This window comes from Salvelinus sp. IW2-2015, linkage group LG37, assembly GCF_002910315.2.
Source record: "Salvelinus sp. IW2-2015 linkage group LG37, ASM291031v2, whole genome shotgun sequence".
Taxonomy (NCBI): domain Eukaryota; kingdom Metazoa; phylum Chordata; class Actinopteri; order Salmoniformes; family Salmonidae; genus Salvelinus; species Salvelinus sp. IW2-2015.
Window position 1 is genome coordinate 9,741,801 of NC_036876.1, and position 23,936 is coordinate 9,765,736.

Consider the following 23,936-nt stretch of genomic DNA (forward strand, 5'->3'; position numbering starts at 1 on the left):
TCTTGTATTTTTCCTTCATAGCTTGTACTCCATCTTATTTTTTTTAAATAGGAAGCCAATTTGTTTTCACCACTTATTTCCATGACTGATTAACTCATTTCTTATGCTTTCTATGGTGAGCAATATGTTTGGAACATTGAATCAGAATAAAATCACGGTATTGACTTGCAATACATTTAGAATCGTTTCGAATCGCATACATATCGTATCGGCACCGATAGTATTTATCGTGATTATATCGTACCGTGAGGTCCCTGGCAATCCCCCAGCCCTAATACTTCCCACGATGTCTTCCATTGTGCCTGTGACGCTCTGTGCGAGGAAGGCCAGCGTCAGTCCGTCGGCGGCCTGGGTGAGGCCATTAGCCTTCATGTACTCTTTGGTGAACTGCTCCTTGAGGATCTTCTTATTCTGTTGGCTGGGCCTTCTCCATGGCTGATATCCTCTGGCCCAGCTCGTTCGGCCACTTTCACCGGGGTGGGGGGGTCATTCAGACCCATTCAGCAATATGGAGTGCTTCAAATTCAAATACTTCCGGCTTCACGCGCCATCGGGAATTTTCCACTGATTTTAATCTGTATGGTCTTCAGTAATGGGGTTACCCTGTAGGGGGCTTAGCCTCTGCTTGTAGCTGCTGAGACAGGACAACAGTAGCTACAAGGTTGTACTATACCATATTTTAGTAATCATTACCTATAACTAGGGATGGGCATTTGACTGTTCGAGTACTTTAAAAAAAAGTTTTGCACTGAAAAACAAATAAATAACGCATTTATCTATGCCAGTGGTTCCCAAACTTTTTATAGTCCCGTACCCTTTCAAACATTCAACCTCCAGCTGCGTACCCCCTCTAGCACCAGGGTCAGCGCACTCTCAAATGTTGTTTTTTGCCATCATTGTAAACCTGTCACACACACACCCTATACGATACATTAAACATAAGAATGAGTGTGAGTTTTGGTCACAACCCGGCTCGTGGGAAGTGACAAAGAGCTCTTATAGGACTAGGGCACAAATAATAATAATCAATAATATTGCTCTTTATTTAGCCATCTTACATATAAAACCTTATTTGTTCATCAAAAATTGTGATTAACTCATCACAGGTTAATGAGAAGGGTGTGCTTGAAAGGATGCACATAACTCTGCAATGTTGGGTTGTATTGGAGAGAGTCTCAGTTTTAAATAATTTTCCACACACAGTCTGTGTCTGTATTTAGTTTTCATGCTAGTGAGGGCTGAGAATCCACTCTCACATAGGTACATGGTTGCAAAGGGCATTAGTGTCTTAACAGCGTGATTTGCCAAGGCAACAAACTCTGAGCGCAGCCCTATCCAGAAATCTGGCAGTGGCTTCTGATTAAATTACATTTTCACAGAACCGCTTGTTGCAATTTCGATGAGGCTCTCTTGTTCAGATAGCGATAAGTGGACTGGAGGCAGGGCATGAAAGGGATAACGAATCCAGTTGTTTGTGTCGTCCATTTCGGGAAAGTACCTGCGTAATTGCGCAGCCAGCTCACTCAGGTGCTTCGCTATATCACATTTGACATTGTCCGTAAGCTTGAGTTAATTTGCACACAAAAAAATCATACAATGATGGAAAGACCTGTGTGTTGTCGTTGTTAGTGCGGACAGAGAAGAGATCCAACTTCTTAATAAATTGTCCCACACATTGAATATAGTTGCGGAGAGTTCCTGTAATGCTAGATTCAGATCATTCAGGCGAGAAAAAGCAGTCAGACAAATGAAAATTATGGTCAGTAAAGAAAATGTTAAGCTATCAATTTAAAAAATGTGTCAATACTTTGCCCCTTGATAACCAGCGCACTTCTGTATGTTGTAAAAGCGTTACATGGTCGCTGCCCATATCATTGCATAATACAGAAAATACATGAGAGTTCAGGGACCTTGCTTTAACAAAGTTAACCATTTTCACTGTAGTGTCCAAAACATCTTTCAAATTGTCAGGTATTCCCTTGGCAGCAAGAGCCTCTCGTGGATGCTGCAATGTACCCAAGTGGCATCGGGAGCAACTGCTTGCAAGCGCGTTACCACTCCACTATGTCTCCCTGTCATGGCTTTTGTGCCATCAGTACAGATACCAACACATCTTGACCACCAAAGTCCATTTGATGTCACAAAGCTGTCCAGTGCTTTAATAATATATTCTCCTATTGTCCTGGTTTCCATTGGTTTGCAGAAGAGGATGTCTTCCTTAATTGACCCCCCATAAACGTAACAGACATGTACCAGGAGCTGTGCCAGGCCCGCCACGTCTGTTGACTCATAGAATTCACTGGCTTGTATGCGAAGCAGTAATTGTTTCAAAACATCTCCTGCCATGTCACTGATGCGTCGTGAAACAGTGTTGTTTGATGAAGTCATTGTCTGTATAGTTTTTGGGGCTTTTTCCCCCAGCATTGTCCCAGCCATATCCGCTTGCCTGTCCTAGTCACTCGGTAGCTCACCATATAAGATGGTTCTAGTCCCTTCTTATTAATGGTATCTGTTGCTTTTATACATGTCTTACTACTCAAAATTGTCTTTAGACTCGCTCAAAAAACTCCCGGGACTTATTTTTCAAATTGGCATGTTTCGTTTCTTAATAATGTCTGTGCAAGAGTGAAGGTTTCCCGCAAGAGAGTAACGGTTAATGTGACTGGATGTTAATTATTTGACTAGGCTACCTGTATTTGACATTGTGTTGTTATTTCGCTGAACACTAGATGGTTTAATTGTATTTTTGGCAGTGAAACGAGGCTACTCAGGCGAGAGAGAAAAACTCACCCAAATGTATAGCCCCGTTGGAAAATCTAAATGGACTGTTTGAAAATGTGAATCACATTTTTATTTGGCGTACCCCCGACGGCATAGCGCGTACCCCAGTTTGGGAATACCTGATCTATGCCAACAGTGCACAGCAATGCCTATTTTATCATAACCATTACAGATAACTATTCCTAATTGCCCCATTTACACTGAGTGTACAAAATATTAGGAACACCTTCCTAATATTTCCCTCAGAATATTTCCCTCAGAACAGCCTCAATTTGTCAGGGCATGGACCAGCGTTCCAAAGGGATGCTGGCCCATATTGACTCCAATGCTTCCCACAGTTGTGTCAAGTTGCCTGGATGTCCTTTGGGTGGTGGACCATTCTTGATACACATGGGAAACTGTTGAGCATGAAAAACCCATCAGCTTTGCAGTTCTTGACACACTCAGACCGGTGTGCCTGGCGCCCACTACCATACCCCGTTCAAAGGCACTTAAATATTTTGTCTTTTATTTTTTATTTTATATATTTTGTGTTGCCCATTCATTCACCTTCTGAATGGCACACATACACATTCCATGTCTCAATTGTCTCTAGGCTTAGAAATCTTTATTAAACAGTGTCATCCCCTTCATCTACCCCTATTGAAGTGGATTTAAGGGATCAAAGCTTTCACCTGGTCAGTCTATGTCATGGAAAGAGCACGTGTTCTATACACTGTTTTGTACACAGTGTATATTCAGTCAATAAAAAAGCAAGTGCCGTTGAAGATTCCTTTATTGAAACCGTAATATCAGCTGGTTATATCTTCAAAAAGGCAGTAACCTCCGCGGTGGTGCTTGCTTGTAGAAGCCTATGGCTATGCAATGGCACATCATGTTTTTATTAATTTAGCAGACAAGATGCTCTTATTTCCAGAGCCTTTATCACAGTCAAGCCACACCTATGTTCAGGGATGCAAACTAGTCATCTTTCGGCAAAATTTGCCATTTTGAATCCAAAATAGGTGACCTACGGCTTTGGATCACTACTGGCTGTAAGAGAACAAGTGATGCGCGTTTGGCGCAATTCTGGCTGTATCCAAGGCTCAGCCAATCGTTCACATAACAGAATGCAGCAAGCGACTGAAGAGAGAAGAGACAACCAATTTGCTCGTTACAGCATCAGCGTGCGCTCTGGAAAGACAGCAGAGAGTGGAATGGCAGTTTGCCAGTTACAGCAGCGCGTCCCCTGAACGATAACGAAGAGGTTGGTGAGAAGAGAAGGAGAAGCCTGACCACGGAGACAGGGGTGAGAAGGTGATGAAGCGTACTTCATGAGCTGTAACCAAAAACAACTGGCATTTGGAAAGTTTGAGGTGAGGGACAAAGTGTGGTGGAACAAGTATTGTTAGCATTGTTAAGTATCTTGCTAGCTGGATCGAATTCTCCGTTAGCTAGCCAGAGAAATGTTGAGCAACATTAGCCAACTTAACTGATCAAATAATTGAGTTTATGGTGTGAAAATTAGCTGGCTAATAAAGTCAGACAGCTAACGTTAGCTAGCTAACGTTACAACACAGATGAGATAACATTAGTAACCTAACCAATTCGCTATAGTATTAACTGGTATACGACTCCTTGCCGTTCCTCAAGTTCTAACGCATTAGTTGCTTCCTGGACCCTGGAAATCTGTGTGAAATGTTAACTAGCTGACGAACTATCTATGAACTAATGTTTTCCCTCTACAGTATGTGGTAGAATGAGAGAAATAGGTGAAAATTAGGCATTGCTTGTTAAACAAGTGGATTCAGGGATCAAGTGTAGCTGGAGCTGGGCCTGGCTTAAGCTGGATGCCACTATAGAGGTGAAAGGAACAGCACACACTTCCCCTCTTTTTCACTTTTTTAATACAGTGGATAAAAAGGGGTATGCCAGGTGTCCTCTCTGCCTGAAAGAGATCAATTATGCCAACAAAGGGCATCATGCTCTGCTGGCACATTGTAGAACAGACAGAAAGTGTACAATGTAATAATGTGCAGTGTAATCCAAAGATATTGATTTTGTTGTGTTGAATTTGACAGTAACACTTGTGTGTGAGGGGGGATTATATATTTTTTAACTCCGTGAATGTTATTTTTGCTCATGTAGCCTTGTGCACTTGATCGATGTCTACTATAGTGGCCATGAAAATAGAGAAAAAATAGAATGCCTGTTTGTTTCATTCTATTTCTACTTCAAGATGTTTTTTCCCCCAAGTGCAATATTTAGATGTGTGGGGTCACAAGCGTTCTATTATAAAGGCTGTCATGGTCACAAGCGTTCTATTATAAAGGCTGTCATGGTCACAAGCGTTCTATTATAAAGGCTGTCANACAAGCGTTCTATTATAAAGGCTGTCATGGTAACAAGCGTTCTATTAGTAAAGTCTAGGCAACAAATAACATTGGATTGCTTTCTTTACATGTTTTAGCTGTGAGAGGTTCACATTAACCACTTTGTATTTTACACACAGAAACTGAGCATGTAGACCATATTCTTTGTTGTTTAATTAGTTAAAACCCGCATTTCCTCCTGGAAGAGATGTTTTGCATGTTTCAGTGCAACAAAAAAAAGTGTCACCTTTTTGGGCCCTCACCGGTTTGCATCCCTGTATGTTATAGTAAAAAAACATGATGTAATATAACAGAATAAAATATGACCAAATATTTTTCCAAATGAATAAAGTTGCCAGTGTGAAGTCATATGCGTCTGAAACAGTTATTCTCAAAGAGTGAGGATTTGAAACTGGGCTCAATTTGACGAGTAAACATTTTTTCAGGGTTACAAACTTAAATTGTTTTTCTTTCTGATAAACAGCCATTCCGTTTTTTTTTTTATTCTGATGGTCCTTTGGAATTTTCCAAATGGATTAAGAATTCCACATTGAACACTGCATGGTGATAAATTACAGCAACGACATCAGTTTGGTGAAAAGGCTTAATGGTTCTGATGAAAAATACGCTCTTCATCTTTATCAAACTAATGTTTTTATATATTTTTAGTGTGGAGCCTGTCTTTGTTCGCAAAGTAGCCTCAGTTGAAAGTAGACAGGACGCAATTATTCCAAACTGCAGCCTGTTGTCGGAACACATATTTCCCTACTTCAATCAACCAGTCCATTTTGAATTTGTGATAATACTGATGTCATTTGGCAAGGAATGTAGCTTGTGTATCCCATCAGTTAGAACACTTTTTTAGGCATATATTTCTGTATGTCTAACTGGAGCTTGTGTGCGCTCTTAGCAAATGGCAGCTATACAGGACTCATCCAGAGCTCTTTGACTTCTGGCAGAAAGCCATTGTAAAATATCTGAGGGCAAACATTTACACGGAAAAAATATATAAACGCAACATGTAAAGGGTTGGTCCCATGTTTCATGAGCTGAAATAAAAGATCCCCAAGGGATCGATCTGAACTAGGCTTGGGCGGTATCCAGATTTTCATATCGTCCTTAACTCATCCCGGGATTTACGGTATTACCGACATAGCACACAAGGGGGTACTAAAAACGCCAGAGAAGCCCCATTGGGCCTCTATTACCAGAATGCTAACAAAATTAACACAAACTAATTGTGAAATCACAGACGCTGTTAGCTAACTGCTAACATGCGAAAATTAACAAACTAATTGCAAAGACAGGCAAATCCTGCTCAAAGTTATACAAGCATAGCTAGTAGCTACCGAATGTCATTTTTGGTGAGTGTTAACATTTGCAAGCGCAAGTAAACGAGAGAAATTGTGCAAATGAACAAAGTTGTGATGAATGCTTTTCTGAAGGAAGAGCAGCATGTGTACACGGAGCATAGGGGAGGAGATAAAAAAAAACACTATTAGGAGGCACAGGGAAAAAATGGCAGCTATACAGAACTCATACAGAGCTCTTTGACTTCTGGCAGAAAGCCATTGTAAAATATCTGATGGCATCTGTGAGCATATCTGTGAGCATTTCTCCTTTGCCAAGATAATCCACCCACCTGACAGGTGTGGCATATCAAGAATCTGATTAAACAGCATGATCATTACACAGTTTCAGCATGATAATGCATGGCTCCATGTTGCAAGGATCTGTACACAATTCCTCGAAGCTGAAAATGTCCCAGTTCTTCCATGGCCTGCATACTCACCAGACATGACACAAATTGAGCAGGTTTGGGATGCTCTGGATCGACGTGTACGACAGCGTGTTCCAGTTCCCAGCCATATCCAGTGACTTCACACAGCCACTGAAGAGGAGTGAGACATTTCACAGGCCAAAATCAACAGCCTGATCAACTCTATGCCCAGGAGATGTCGCCCTGTATGAGGCAAATGGTGGTCACACCAGATAGTTTCTGATCCAGACCCCTACCTAATATATTTATTTCAATTGACTGATTTCCTGAACTGTAACTCAGTCAAATCTTTGAACTCAAAATTGTTGCATGTTGCGTTTTATATTTTTGTTCAGCATGCATCTAAAACGACTTGATGTTAGGTCTCTTGACTTCCCTCATACTACACCTACTAGAATTTGGCTAACAGTTTTCATTTCACTGTGTTTATATGAATATTTCCAGTTATGGGTCTAATTTTCAATAACTCACTGTCCATAAAACCTACAGTTCAGTAGGTGTGTCGGGTTCTCTGACCTCTCTTACCAAAGCTATACCAATTACTTTTTCAAAATGTCTTCCCTTTTGATTTCCTACAAATATTTGTGCTATTAATACTTTAGATATTAGTTATGTGTACAGATCACATTTTCAAGAGAAAGATCACATTGTAAGTTCTACATTATTATCATTTTATGGGCCACCAAGTTAAAACAATTATGGACATTTTGTGTAAACTGATCTAGTACTGGATTAAACCTAATTGGAAGACAGTTTTATAATGTGGCGGTTTCGTTCAAGTCTATTTAACTAAACACTGTCTTTTTACAGGAGAGAAACCAGACTCTCCCTCTGACCACGGGATGAGTCCTTCAGTGGAACCAGACCCAAAGACGTCGAAACCAGCAAGACCACACCATTGCTCCCAGTGTGGAAAGAGTTTTACTAAGTTACGAAACCTAAAAGAGCATGAGAGGACACACACAGCAGAAAAGCCTTTCCAATGTTTGCAGTGTACAAAGAGTTTCTGCTGGTTAGGGAAGCTAAAAGTACATGAGAGAATACACACAGGAGAAAAACCTTACCACTGCTCTCAGTGTGGAACAAGTTTTACCCAATTAGGGACCCTAAAAACACATGAGAAAATACACTCTGGAGTGAAGCCTTACCACTGCTCTCAGTGTGGAACTAGTTTTACCCGGTCAAGGGACCTGAAAGAGCATGAAAGAATACACACAGGAGAGAAGCCTTACCACTGCTCAAAATGTGGAAAAACTTTTACCTGGTTAGGTAGCTTGAAAACGCATGAGAGGACACACACAGGTGAGAAGCCTTACCACTGTTCCCACTGTGGAAAGAGCTTTCCCCTATTGGGGAATCTGAACAACCACGAGAGAACGCACACGGGAGAGAAGCCTTACCACTGCTCCCATTGTGGAAAGGGTTTTGGACAGTTGGGGCATTTAAAAGTGCATGAAAGAACACACACAGGAGAGATGCCTTACCAGTGCTCCCATTGTGAAAAGGGTTTTGGACAATTGGGGCATCTAAAAGTGCATGAAAGAACACACACAGGGGAGAAGCCTTATCAATGCTCCCATTGTGGAAAGGGTTTTACCCAAGTAGGGAGCCTGAAAACACATGAAAGAACACACACAGGAGAGAAGCCTTACCAATGCTCGCATTGTGGAAAGGGTTTTACCCAGTTAGGGAGCCTGAAATCACATCAGAGGATACATACACGGGAGAAGAAGACCCCAGGAAGGGCAGCTGCTAATGGGGATCCATAATAAAAAATACAATACTCCCAGTGTGGAAATAGTTTTGGACAATTAGAGCACCTGAAATCACATGAGCTACTAGAGACTGTGTTCTGAGTTATGTTTTTGACTGAGAAAGTGTTTTTGTTCATGCCACATGAAACCTAATTGTCTGAAAGATGGGGTTTTTCCAGCACAAATTTGATTAAAATGTGTATTTTATTTTGATTATGAACTTTGATTGATCGGATACAAGTATTAACCTTTAGATATTGCTTGCTATATGATTTTGATATTTAAACTATTCAATATATTAATAAAATGTACATTCTTGACTAACCTTGAAACCTCTTGAATTTAGTTTGATTTATTTTAGTTAATTTGTGTAGTCATAAGAGCTATATTGTGTATAGAAAAGTAAATATATTGGAAATGTATATAAAATAGCTTGGTTGATTTATGATTGTGGAGAATGATCTAGAATTATGTAGAAAAGCTTATTAATGTATGGAAACCAGGCCAGGAGTTTTTGTATGGAGATCAATGAGAGTTTTGAATCTGGTAAACAAAAACATTAATGGATTATTTGCTCCATGTGTAACGGATGTGAAATGGCTAGCTAGTTAGCAGTGGTGCGCGCTAATAGCGTTTCAATCGGTTACGTCACTCGGTTTGAGACCTTGAAGTAGTGGTTCCCCTTGCTCTGCAAGGGCCGCGGCTTTTGTGGAGCGATGGGTAACGACGCTTCGTGGGTGACTGTTGTTGATGTGCAGAGGGTCCCTCGTTCGGGCGAGGGGACGGACGTAAAGTTAAACTGTTACATTGATGCTGTTGACCCGGATCACTGGTTGCTGCGGAAAAGGAGGAGGTCGAAAGGGGGGTAAGTGTAACGGATGTGAAATGGCTAGCTAGTTAGCGGTGGTGCGCGCTAATAGCGTTTCAATCGGTTACGTCACTCGCTTTGAGACCTTGAAGTAATGGTTCCCCTTGCTCTGCAAGGGCCGCGGCTTTTGTGGAGCGATGGGTAACGATGCTTCGTGGGTGACTGTTGTTGTGTGCAGAGGGTCCCTGGTTCGCGCCCGGGTATGGGCGAGGGGACGGACGTAAAGTTATACTGTTACACATGGGCATTTGATAGAATATAAGTTTTGTAATGCTTAAGTTGTTAGGAGTGTACTAACGTGAGTAGGACACGTGACATCCCGGCAACTTTATATCGGAGTTTTGCCTGTTGTTCACACACACACGTATCTGCCCTCTCATTGGCTACAATTGTCCCACCTGGTCTTGCCACCTCCCGACTGCCTTCCATTTTTGAAGACATTTATTGTCATTGTTAAAGCGGCCACTTGAGTATCTGGACAATATAATGGATAATCTGTGGTTGAGCTAATTAGGACAGCTGATTGGGGCTTGATATATATACTGTGTTTTATACCATCTATTGCATCTTGCCTATGCCACTCTGTCATTGATCATCCATATATTTATATGTATGCATTCCATTCCTTTACTTAGTTGTGTGTATTAGGTAGTTGTATGGAATTGTTAGATTACATGTTAGATATTACTGCACTGTCGGAACTAGAAGCATTTCTAGAAACTAGAAACTAGAAGCATTTCGCTACACTCGCAATAACATCTGCTAACCATGTGTATGTGACCAATAAAATGTTATTTGATAGAAACTGGAAAACACCATGTAGAGCTTCAGTTTTCTACAGTTTCATTTGGATTTAATTTACCTGCTATTTTATCATTTTTGTACCTTTTGGGATTTTACATTTTTGCAATTCATATCACTTGGAACCTGTTATACACTGATTTATATATGTACACTATATTACTGACACGGCATGCTGTTTTGAACCCACCGCGCCTCCATGTTGGCACCCCCCACCATTGTAAAAAAAATATTTTGGAAGCTATAGAAAGGCATTTATTAATGTCTACATTTATTTTTGCCACGTTTATTTTATTACAGACATCTGAATGCAAATGTTTAAATTACATTGTGAGCTAAGCAAAAAAAAAATATATATACTGTATATAAAATCCATTTTATTTCAAGTATAATTTTTAGAAAGTACTACAAAGAATAGTTAAATACATGTCATTTTGTCCTTCCAACATTTAAATGAAATGCTGAAGAATTCCATTAATTCCTATGGAGGATTGCTTTTCTGAGGAGTGCCAATATGGCCGACCGGAGGTTTCAAAGCCATTCATTGGCCAATACATAGCTTCAGCAATCCAGGGTTTAATATACAGTATTCACACCACTTGACTTTTTCCACAATTATCTGTAAGGTCCCTCAGTCAGGCAGTGAATTACAAACACAAAGATCAGGGAGGGCACCTATTGGTAGATGGGTAAAAAAAAAAGAAAAGAGACATTGAATATCCCTTGGAGCATGGTCAAGTTATAAATTACATTTTGGGTGGTTTGTCAAAACACCCAGTCACTACAAACATACAGGCGTTCTTCCTAACTCAGTTGCCGGAGAGGAAGGAAACTGCTCAGGGATTGTACCATGAGGCCAATGGTGAATTTAAAACAGTAAGAGTTTAATGGCTGTGTTAGGAGAAAACTGAGGATGGATCAACAACATTGTAGTTACTCCACAATACTAACCTAAATGACAGAGTGAAAAGAAGGAAGCTTGTACAGAATAAAAATAAGACACTAAAGTAAATAATGTGTCAATGAAATGAACACTGTGTTCAGGACATAAAGTTATGGAGTAAATCCAACACATCGCATTTTCAAGCATGGTGGTGACTGCATGATTGTTATGGGTATGATTGTCCTTTTTTGGGATAAAAAAAACAATAGACCTAAGTACAGGCAGAATCCTAGAGGAAAACCTGGTTCAGTCTGCTTTCCAACAGACATTGGGAGGCAAATTCACATTTCAACAGGACAAGACAGAATATTGTAGTCGTGCAACATATGAGAGGTGAATGTGCAACATTTCATTCCGGAGTTTATTTTCTCTCGCTTTAGCTCAAATAATGTCCGCCATTGATTTCAATACATTTAGCGTAATTTTTTACATGGTTGCGTCAAATTTCTGTCCATATTTTTCATTGAAGCTTGCATCGATGTATGCTTCGAAATGTGTACAAACGGATTACGCATCCGAGAAGTGCTCGATGTCGAATACTTTGAGTTGGACTCATGCTCCGACCCTCCCGTGCTTGAAGTTTGCTTGCTCGGAGCACCGTAGTATGCATTTTGAGAAACACACAGATTCGAGAACAAGCCGAGCACTCGCTCAAGTCCAGATCGTGGAATCTATTCAACTATTCAAAAACCAGCATACACTAGGCCCTCCATGGAATGAGTTTGACACCCCTGGTGTAGAGAATCATTGTACCATCTAAACCGCTGTGAAATATATTTTCAAAAACAAAAGTATTGTATTTTCAGCTGTTTCAAGCTGGTGTACAAAATTGAAAGTAAAAATACATTTAAGGGAAGCATTTACAGGAAAATCCTCCACAAAAACTATCTGTTGGTATTCGTTTAATTAGTCCATTGTTGATATAGTCCCAAAGTGTTTTGCATGTCAGCATTCAAGTTAAGATATATAACGTACAGAAATACAAAATGGTATGATGCATTTTGCCTCATATGATGCTGCGTTTTGTATTTCTGTATTTTTAACGTTATACATCTGTCATGGCTCCTCCTCTGCAGTGCAGGGGCGGTTCCTCCTGCAGGCAGAGGAGGGTCGTTAGTGATTGGAGCCACCTGGGCTCAGGGTATAAACTGTTTCACTAATCACCTCTCGCTCTCTCTCTGCTCCTCCAGGTATGATCATGATTTGTTTGTTCGTTTGTAGTTTTGCATAGTTTTCACTCAGTCATGTTCACACACACATATTCACGCATCCATGCACTTTACATACACCTTACATTATAATACTTCCACACCTCATTCCTTTTTCTTAGTTTTAAGTTAATAGTTTTGTTAATAATAAAGAACACTTTTAATTGGCCTATACCTGTTGTCCGTGTCCCCTCATCTTTGTCACAGGCTATGAGCTGGCTTGTGACACATCTTTAAAACTTGATTGCTGACTTGCAAAACATTTTAACAAGCAAAAATGACCTAAAACCAATGTTATCCAAGGTAGATGTCAATTCTTTGTGGGTAGCTAGCTAATAATTATTTGTGGCTGTCTGGCTAGCTAACAGTAGTAGCTAACCAGTTATCTATTGATTTACTATGGGCTTATGCTTTACGCACACTACAGTCGGTATTTTAGGCAGGTAACCATGCCAAAATTAACACAGCGTGTGTTTATTAACGTATCAAGATAAAATATCGTAATCGGACAATATATGAGATGTGAATTGACAACATTTAATTCCGATGTCTTGGTTTCACAGACAAGGCTTAAACCTAGTCCCAGAATAAAATGCCTGTTTGAGCTGTTTTAACTCAAAGCGACTTGCACAAACTTATCTTAAAATAGTCGTAGATTTAGCCTGTTCTGGATTAAACAAAACCGATTGCAAGAGGGGGGATTAGAGCTACACTAGGACCAAATTGAAGCTTAAATTAATCCATAAAAGAGGCAGGTTTAACTTCTGATTAGTGCTGTTTGTGAGGGAGCATGGACTATTTGGAATATCTAAATGAAGACCAACATGCACTACAGAGGCCAACCAAACGAGTACTTGTGGATAGGAGTAATCCATTAAATTACTTTGATGAAATACCTGTTTGAGACCGCTTTCGTATGTACAAAGAAAATGCATTGGAGATAATATCTTTGCTTGAGCCTAGACTTTCCTATCGGTCTCAAAGAGGAAGGCCTCTACCCAATTCTCTCCAAGTTCTGATCACTTTGAGGTTTTTGGTGTCTGGAATCTTTCATCGTGAAACTGGTGATTTGTGTGGTGCCAGTGAAGCAACTGTGTGTAAAATAGTTCACAAAGTCTGCAGGGTCATTTGTGTACTAAGGAGTCTTTACATCAAGTTTCCTGATTCTGCTTGCCAAGTCAACTATAAAGTGCAATTCTATGAATATGGGCACTTCCCAGGAGTGATTGGCTATATAGATGGATGTCATGTTCCCATCAAGTGTCCAGCAACTTCTGATGCTGAGGAGTACAGGAAACGTAAGAACTGGTTTTCCATCAATGTATGCACTCCTAATTTAGAGTTTTCAAACATAGTTGCCTGTTGGAAAGGTGCAACTCACGATTCAAGGATTTTTCTCAACTCTTCATTGTGTGCTCAGTTTCAGAGAGGACAACATAGTGGACTACTACTTGGTGACAGTGGATATGGTCAGAGTAACTTTTTATTCACTCCATACATAAATCCCACAACAGCTGAGCAGCAAAGATACAACCGAGCTCCGGACGAGAGGGATGGTCGAGCATATGTTTGGAGTATGGAAAAATTGATTCCAGTGTTTCCGCAATACACTTGGTTTCAAGCTAAGAAGATGCTGCAAGGTGATCATTGCTAGAGCTGTGCTGCACAACTACCTGAAGCAGCATTGCTTCAATGGAAGATCAGGATCAAGCAGATGGCAAATTGCAGCTACTGATAGTAAGGATTTGTACAGTCAGCCACTTGTATGAACACATAAATTGGTTTATAGAACAGCACATGATTAGAACACAGAAATTAGTTATAAGAATAGCACAAACATTAAAATTTCCCTTACAACCTCAAGGAGAATAAGGCGAGGAAACAGCCCATGTCAGCCAGGCCCATCTTTTTAAAGAAACAAAGTATTTAAATCTCTAGTTGAGTTAAAATAAGTAGTTTTGTTCTGGTCTCACAATAATCCCAAAAATTGCGGTAAACAGCGCCAAACCTCGGCAAGAAAACACGAACCTTAGAAGAAAACACAATTTAATTATATCTCTATTTGAGAAAAATACGTAGTTTTGTGATCACAAGAAAATTCAAATATTTCAGGTAAAGAGCCGGACAGTCAGGCAGACATCTGAATGTTCTATCACAAAGTGAGAACAATTAGTTTCCCTGGCTGATATTGCTTTTACTTAGAAGTAAGAGTAAATTAATAGATGACATTCACTGCTATAAACCTGTCTCCAATATAATCGCATAATTTACACAGACCAACCGTGGACCATGGTCTGTTTTGTTAACGAGCTCAGTGTATTCCAAAGACTTGTGGTAACCAGATGATCACAATAATTTAGGTAACATAGTAAACGACGCCACCTCTGGTATGTTCTATTGTTAACTATCTGGGACTCGTTGTTTCCCTCTTTACTACTCAAATATATTTTACTTATGAAGTCAAAGACGAAATTAACTGCAATATATTGGTCTCAAATATATTAGCACAACTAGGGTACACAGAACAATGGCGAACCCACTGTAAAATGAGAGGCTTTTTTCTTGTATTAAAAACGTGTCCCTATCCAATAAACCTAGCTCTACCCACTGGGGGCGCTGCTTCCGGAGCGCTCTCTGAAATAAGCGCTGGTATCGTCGTATTCCACTAGATCGAGTTATTTCATCACACCGCCATTGATTTCAAGAAAATGTGTGTCATTTTTATGTGGTTGTGTAACAGTATAAGTTTAGTATGTCCCCTCGCCCCGACCTCGGGCGCGAACCAGGGACCCTCTGCACACATCAACAACGGTCGCCCACGAAGGATCGTTACCCATCGCTCCAACAAAGGCCGCGGCCCTTGCAGAGCAAGGTGCAACACTACTTCTAGTTTCAGAGCAAGTGACGTAACTGATTGAAACGCTAGTAGCGCTTACCCGCTAACTAGCTAGCCATTTCACATCCGTTACACTCACCCCCTTTCAACCTCCTCCTTTTCCGCAGCAACCAGTGATCCGGGTCACGGCACCAATGTAACAGTATAGTTTAGTACGTCCCCTCGCCCCGACCTCGGGCGCGAACCAGGGACCCTCTGCACACATCAACAACGGTCGCCCACGAAGGATCGTTACCCATTCGCTCCACAAAGGCCGCGGCCCTTCAGAGCAAGGTGCAACACTACTTCTAGGTTTCAGAGCAAGTGACGTAACTGATTGAAACGCTAGTAGCGCGTACCCGCTAACTAGCTAGCCATTTCACATCCGTTACAGTTGCATCATTTTCTTTGCATACTTTCCGTTGAAGCTTGCATTGATGCATGCTTCAAAATATGTACAAACGGAGTATACATTCGAGAAGTGCCCTCCATGCTCCGTTATGCATGATTTGATTTGGACTCATACTCCGACCGTCCTGTGCTCCAATTTGCGTGCTCAGAGCACGGTAGTATGCATTTTGAGTAACATCCCACATCTGAGCAGCACAGTGTTGCTGATGAAGAAGATTTCTGTCCATCTGGAAGAGGACCTCTAAGGTGTTCCAGAGGCAATGTGCAGGCTATCTTAAAGATATCACAGACCTCACTTATCATTAGAGTGACCACATTTAAAATATCCAAATGTGGGACAACAGGATGATTTTGCGGGACAGTGTAGTCTACATGAATCATTTTGACTAATTAATCATTATGTGATCTTCCAAGACATTGATTCAGCATTGCTCTAACTTACTAAACGAACACCACTGTGAGAAGTGCAGTAGCGACGCTCCTGTGCACTCTGGCAGCACTACACCCTTGCCACTCCCGCTGCTTTGAACGAGGTAATTTAAGCGCACCTAGCCTATTATTTTTCCTCACGCAAAATGTGGTGATGCAGAAACAAGAGCCCACATGTGTGGCTGGTTTATGAAACTCTGTGAATATATGGGAGTGGCTAAAGAAACGTATCAATTGTCATACTTAAGTAAAAGTAAAGATACCTTAATAATAATTAAATGACTCAAATAAAAGTAAAAGTCACCCAGTAAAATTCTATTTGAGTAAAAAAAGTCTAAAAGTATCTGGTTTTAAATGTACTTCAATAAAGTGGTGGGAAAAGTTCTCAATTGTCAGTAAAAGGAAATGCTATACAGGAAATTCCTTAAATAGATGGCACGATATTCTTGGTGTCAGGGAAAATGTATGGGAGTAAAAAGTACATATTTTCTTTAGGAATGTAGTGTAGCAAAAGTAAAAGTTACCCCAAAAAACTACTTAAGTAGCCTAATACTACTTTAAAGTAGTTTTACTTAAGTACTTTACACCACTGATAGGTAGGTAGGGAGAACGGGATTGGGTGCTAATGCACATAGAGAGCCTCAGTCACACATTTTATTAAATTATATCTTTCAGTATAATATGGCTATTTACTTAATTTAAGAGCTCTTAAATCATAAGCAGGCTTTTTGTAAATTGTGAGGCCTAACGGTCCTCTTCAAATTTAGCTGGAATTTAGCCTGAAAGGATTTCAGAAATATGATTGGTTGATGATAGGCATATGACATTGACCAACATCTCATCTTGCACTGCGCAGAATATCAGATCTCCACAATGATTGGAGAAGTGTTTAACGTAACTAGTAAGCTTAGGCTAACACATCCTTATATATATATATTTATAGATATATATATATATAATATATATAAATATGTATAATATATATATATATATAAATATGGAATAAATCAACTTTTCTTCCAAAATGTGTTGTTGTATTTGTTGATAAAATGCGGAAAATGATTGTTTGGTTGCAGGACAAGGGACAAAAATATAAATAGTAAAGTAAAGTACAGATACCCCACAGCACTACTTAAGGAGTACTACTTTAAAGTATTTTTTACATAAGTACTTTACACCACCGCTAGGGAGACTTTTAAAACGGGATTGAGTGAAGTAGAAGAAATATGTTGAATAAGCAACTAATGCGTATATAGAACCTCAGTCACACATTTGATGAAATTACCTTATATATTTCAGTCTCATATAGATATTTACTTACTTTTGTAGCTCTTTCTCAGAAGCACACTTTTTTTTGTAAGTAGTGATGCCTAACTGTCCTCTCCAAGTTTAGCTGGAATTTAGCCCGAAAGGATTTCAGAAATATGATTGGTCGATGATAGGCTGATGATAGGCATATGACATTGGCCTACATCTCATCTGGCGCTGCGCAGAATAACAGAACTCAGACAAGTTTTTAACATTTAAGCTTAGGCTACTACATCTTAATGATATAGAGAATATCTTTCCATAAACGGAACGTGCCTGCAATAGACAGGTTGGAATGTCTGACTGAAATACGGGACAAATCAACTGTTTTCAAAATGTGTGGTGTTTGAATTTGTTGATAACATGCAGAACATGATTGTTTGGTTGCGGGACAAAATGCAGTCTTGTCCAGCACAATCCGGGACATGTGGTCACATGAGTAGGCGAAACAACGAAAAAACGCCACCTGCTGGGGGGACACCGCTTTTCCGCCGAGTTGGGCCTCTCTCTTTTCCTCGCCACTTCGATACGGAAGTGACTTTTTCGTAGCCGGTTAGGATCATTTACGTAGCAGGTTAGGAGGCCAAGGTTGAGGCTAGGAAAGGGTTAGGGAAAATCACTTCCGGTCGTAGCTGTATGAAGTGGCGTGAAACGTGTCCCTTCTTCAAATACAACAACAAGCTAGTAAGTCACTTCGGTAGGTTGCTAGCCAACATAGACGAACCTTTGAAGCTCTAGACGTTTTCGGTGTAACGTTACATTTATAGCCACTGTGTTTCAAACACATTTCTGTTGTATATCTAGTTACCCTCTTTAATTGCACATATACGTTGCTAGTAAGTTAACGTTAGCTGGATAACATAGCACCAGGCTAGTCGCCCATGCTAACATCCCCGACCATGAGTTCACTAAGCTACTCCTCCCCTGATAAAGAAGAGGGTGTCTGCTTGACGGAGAAAGACGGTATTTGGTTGAACATTGTCGTAAAAGAGGAGAAAGAAGAGGAGGATGTCACCGTAAAAAAAGAAGAGGTTGAAGCTGTTACAGTGAAACAAGAGGAAGAAACGTTCAGAGTGAAAGAGGAGGATGTTACCGTGAAAGAAGAGGAGGAAGAGAAAGAGGAGGATTCAGTTTTTGGAGTGAAGACGGAGGGAGAGATAACTGTCACATCGGAAGAGACAGGAGATCGGATTTACACCAGTAAGTAGTGAGGGGGTTCGATTAAGTGCACCGCGTGACATGAGCGGGCAAAAGCGGCGAACCGTAATCTGCGCAGCTCAGTCATGGTGTCAACAAAGCAGCCTGATGCATATTTCAGAAACATACAACAACAACAAAAATTCTCCATAAAATATATGTTCGAGTTTTCATTGGGAAGGCAGACGCGTTTAAAAAAAATAAAAGCAATCCCTTTTGCATGTGAAAACAGAATTCTACTCATTAGGGTAATTTGGGGTTAAACTCCCCATCTTGTAATTCTCATAGCAACCACTTTGTCACCTATTTTCCAACACTTACCCAGGATATCGCCGGTCTTGCGCAACAAAATCATCTGTCTCATCTAAACTTTTAGTCACTCCAACATAACGATTTGGAGGTTTATTGATCTAATATTTTGTCGTTTAGAAAAAGTTATATATTCAGGACCAGTCAAAAGTTTGTACACACCTACTCATTTAAGGGTTTTGCTTAGTTTTTACTATTTTCTACGTTGTAGAATAATAGTGAAGACTTCCAAATAACACATATGGAATCATGTAGCAATCAAAAAAGTGTTAAACAAATCAAAATATATTTTATATTTGAGATTCTTCAAAGTAGCCAGCCTTTGCCCTGATGACAGCTTGACCCTGATGACAGCTCTTGGCATTCTCTCAACCATCTTCATGAGGTAGTCACCTGGAATGCAATTCAATTAACAGGTGTGCCTTGTTAAAAGTTCATTTGTGGAATTTCTTTACTTCTTAATGCGTTTGAGCCAATCAGTTGTGTTGTGACAAGGTAGGTGTGGTCTTTTTACACTATTTGGTAAAATACCAAGTCCATATTATGGCAAGAACATCTCAAATAAGCAAAGCGAAAGAAAAGCCCAACATTACTTTAGGACATGAAGGTCAGTCAATCCGAAAAATTTAAAGAAAGTTGAAAGTTTCTTCAAGTGCAGTCGCAAAAACCAACAAGCGCTATGATGAAACTGGCTCTCATGAGGACGGACACAGGAAAGTAAGACCACGAGTTACCTCTGCTGCAGAGGATAAGTTCATTAGAGTTACCAGCCTCAGAAATTGCAGCCCAAATAAATGCTTCACAGAGTAAAAGTAACACACATCTCAACGTCAACTGTTCAGAGGAGACTGCGAGAATAAAATCAAAGTAAATTTGTCACGTGTGCCGAATACTGCATTACCTTACAGTGAAATGCTTACTTACAGGCTCTAACCAACAGTGCAATAAAAAATACAAAAAGTATTAGGTGAACAAAAGGTAAGTAAAGAAATAAAAACACTGAAAAATAACAGTAGCGAGGCTGTATACAGGCACTGGTTAGTTGGGATGATTGAGGTAGTATATACATGTAGATACCGTTAAAGTGACTATGCATATATGATAAACAGAGAGTAGCAGTTGTGTAAAAGAGGGGTTGGCAGGTGGCGGGACACAGTGCAGATAGCCCGGTTAGCCAATGTGCGGGGGCACTGGTTGGTCGGGATAATTGAGGTAGTATGTACATGAATGTATAGTTAGAGACTATGCATATATGATAAACAGAGAGTAGTAGCAGCAGCGTAAAAGAGGGGTTGGCGGGCACACAATGCACACAATGCAAATAGTCCGGGTAGCCATTTGATTACCTGTTCAGGAGTCTTATGGCTTGGGGGTAAAAACTGTTGAGAAGCCTTTTTGTCCTAGACTTGGCACTCCGGGGCCGCTTGCCATGCGGTAGTAGAGAGAAAAGTCTATGACTGGTGGCTGGGGTCTTTGACAATTGTTAGGGCCTTCCTCTGACACTGTCTGGTATAGAGGTCCTGGATGGCAGGCAGCTTAGCCCCAGTGGTGTACTGGGCCGTACGCACTATCTTCTGTAGCGCCTTGCAGTCGGAGGCTGAGCAGTTGCCGTACCAGGCAGTGATGTAACCAGTCAGGATGCTCTCGATGTTGCAGCTGTAGAACCTTTTGACGATCTGAGGACCAATGCCAAATCTTTTTAGTTTCCTGAGGGGGAATAGGCTTTGTCGTGCTCTCTTCACGACTGTCTTGGTGTGTTCGGGTCATTCTAGTTTGTTGGTGATGTGGACACCAAGGAACTTGAAGCTCTCAACCTGCTCCACTACAGCCCCGTTGATGAGAATGGGTGAGTGCTCAGTCCTCCTTTTCCTGTAGTCCACAATCATCTCCTTTGTCTTGGTTACGTTGAGGGATAGGTTGTTATTCTGGCACCACCCGACCAGGTCATTGACCTCCTCCCTATAGGCTGTCTCGTCGTTGTCGGTGATCAGGCCTACCACTGTTGTGTCGTCTGCAAACTTAATGATGGTGTTGGAGTCGTGCCTGGCCATGCAGTCGTGGGTGAACATGGAGTACAGGAGGGGACTGAGCATGCACCCCTGAGGGGCTCCAGTGTTGAGGATCAGCGTGGCAGATGTGTTGCTACCCGCCCTCACCATCAGGAAGTCCAGGATCCAGTTGCAGAGGGAGGTGTTTAGTCCCAGGAGCCTTAGCTTAGTGATGCGCTTTGAGGGCACTATGGTGTTGAACGCTGATCTGTAGTCAATGAATAGCATTCTCACATAGGTGTTCCTTTTGTGCAGGTGGGAAAGGGCAGTGTGGAGTGCAATAGAGATTGCATCATCTGTGGATCTGTTGGGGTGGTATGCAAATTGGAGTGGGTCTACGGTTTCTGGGATAATGGTGTTGATGTGAGCCATGATCAGCCTTTCAAAGCACTTCATGGCTACGGACGTGAGTGCTACTGGTCTGTAAGTCATTTAGGCAGGTTGCCTTCGTGTTCTTGGGCATAGGGACTATGGTGTTCTGCTTGAAACATGTTGGTATTACAGACTCAGAGACATGTTGAAAATGTCAGTGAAGGCACATGCCCGGAGCACACGTTCTGGTAATCCATCTGGCCCCGCAGCCTTGTGTATGTTGACCTGTTTAAAGGTCTGACTCACATCGTCTACGGAGAGCGTGATCATAGTCGTCCGGAACAGCTGATGCTCTCATGCATGCCTCAGTGTTGCTTGCCTCAAAGCGAGCATAGAAGTGATTTAGCTCGTTTGGTAGGCTCGTGTCACTGGGCAGCTCGCGGCTGTGCTTCCCTTTGTAGTCTGTAATAGTTTGCAAGCCCTGCCACATAAGACAAGCGTCAGAGCCGGTGTAGTACGATTCAGTCTTAGCCCTGTATTGACGCTTTGCCTGTTTGATGGTTCGTCGGAGGGCATAGCGGGATTTATTTTAAGCTTCCGGGTTAGAATCCTACACCTTGAAAGCGGCAGCTCTACCCTTTAGCTCAGTGTGAATGTTGCCTGTAATCCATGGCTTCTGGTTGGGGTTATGTACGTACAGTCACTGTGGGGACGACGTCCTCGATGCACTTATTGATAAAGCCAGTGACTGATGTGGTGTACTCCTCAATGACATCGGAAGAATCCCAGAACATGTTCCAGTCTGTGATAGCAAAACAGTCCTGTAGTTTAGCATCTGTTTCATCTGACCACTTTTTTTATAGACCGAGTCACTGGTGCTTCCTGCTTTAATTTTCACTTGTAAGCAGGAATCAGGAGGATAGAATTGTGGTCGGATTTACCAAATGGAGGGCGAGGTAGAGCTTAGTACACGTCTCTGTGTGTGGAGTACAGGCGATCTAGATTTTTTTCCCCTCTGGTTGTACATTTAACATGTTGATAGAAATTAGGTAGAACTGATTTAAGTTTCCCTGCATTAAAATCTCCGGCCACTAGGAGCGCCGCCTCTGGGTGAGCAGTTTCCTGTTTGGGTGAGCAGTTTCCTGGTTAGTGTTTATTGGCTTATTTCACTGTAGAGCCTCTAGCCCTGCTCATTATACCTTATCCAACCTTTCAGTTCCACCACCCACACATGTGATGACATCACCTGGTTTCAATGATGTTTCTAGAGACAATATCTCTCATCACTCAATGCCTAGGTTTACCTCCACTGTATTCACATCCTACCATACCTTTGTCTGTACATTTTATACCTTGAAGCTATTTTATCGCCCCCAGAAACCTGCTCCTTTTACTCTCTGTTCCGGATGTTCTAGACGACCAATTCTCATAGCTTTTAGCCGTACCCTTATCCTACTCCTCCTCTGTTCCCCTGGTGATGTAGAGGTGAATCCAGGCCCTGCAGTGCCTAGCTCCACTCCTATTCCCCAGGCGCTCTCTTTTGATGACTTCTGTAACCGTAATAGCCTTGGTTTCATGCATGTTAACATTAGAAGCATCCTCCCTAAGTTTGTTTTATTCACTGCTTTAGCACACTCTGCCAACCCGGATGTATAAGAAACCAATTGAAGCAAATGAGGGGAGATAAGATAAAAGGCAAAAAAAGGGCCATGTGGCAAAGTAAATACAATATAGCAAGAAAACATCCTACATGTAGATTTGAGCAGTAGAAGAATGTGCAAAGAGTAGAAATAGCCAATAATTCGCGGCTCAAGAGCAGCCCAAATAAAAATACAGTAGAGGGGATACACGAGTTAGTTGTTGGCCCCTAAATGATATAAGATGGGCTATTACAGGTCGTAATCTGTGAGTCTGCTCTGACAGCTGGTTGACTTAAAGCTATGAGAGATAAGTGTTTCCAGCTTCAGAATTTTGTAGTCGTTCAGTCATTGCAGCAAGAACGCGAAGACAGCGGCCAAAGAGGAATTGCTTTGGATTGATGACCAGTAAAATTATACCTGCTGGAGCGTATACGTCTACAGTTTGCTCTATGGTGACCAGCGAGGCTAGATAAGGGAAAACTTTACCTAGCAGGGTCTTGTTAGAGACCTGAGCCAGTGTTTGCACGAGTATGAAGCGAAGGCCACCAACAGAGCACAGCGCCAGTGGAGGTATTATGGCTTTGGTAGACAAAACGGATGGCACTGATAACTGCATCCAATTTATTGAGTAAGATGTGCGAGCATTTTGTAAAGACATCCCGAAGTCTGATGTAGTATGGATAGTTTACGAGTATGTTGCAGCATGAGTAGATGCTTTGTTGCAAATAGGAAGCCAATTCTAGATTAAACTTTGACTGGAGATGTTTATGTGCGAGTCTGGAAGAAGTGTTAAGGATGACAGGAGATTAGATGCGATTTTCATGTTTTTGTTGTCTTCCTAAGCCAGAATCAGAACGCTAAGACATCCGGTTGCAGAGTTTGCTAAGCGAGTTGACTAAAACAAACCTTTATGGAAAAGCT

At 41.2% G+C, this 23,936-nt stretch overlaps 2 protein-coding genes across 5 annotated transcripts in view; both read left to right on the forward strand.

Annotated features, from left to right (window-relative positions):
- LOC111960449 (zinc finger protein 180-like) overlaps positions 1–23,936 on the forward strand; it is a 33,583-nt gene that overhangs the window by 1,948 nt on the left and 7,699 nt on the right. Inside the window, exon 2 of one of the 4 annotated variants that reach the window (XM_070437957.1) lies at positions 18,616–18,709. The exons of 1 other annotated variant lie outside the window; for it this stretch is intronic. In XM_070437957.1, the coding sequence (XP_070294058.1) occupies positions 18,616–18,709 (94 nt within the window). Of the gene's footprint in view, positions 1–7,722; positions 10,564–17,997; positions 18,710–23,936 lie in introns of those variants that run through there. 2 more of the 4 variants (XM_023982450.3, XM_023982451.3) reach the window with 2 other exon arrangements.
- LOC111960453 (zinc finger protein 32) overlaps positions 15,648–23,936 on the forward strand; it is a 30,016-nt gene continuing 21,727 nt past the window's right edge. Inside the window, exon 1 of the mRNA XM_070437960.1 lies at positions 15,648–15,754. The gene's annotated coding sequence lies outside the window, so the exon portion shown is untranslated. The remainder of the gene's footprint in view (positions 15,755–23,936) is intronic.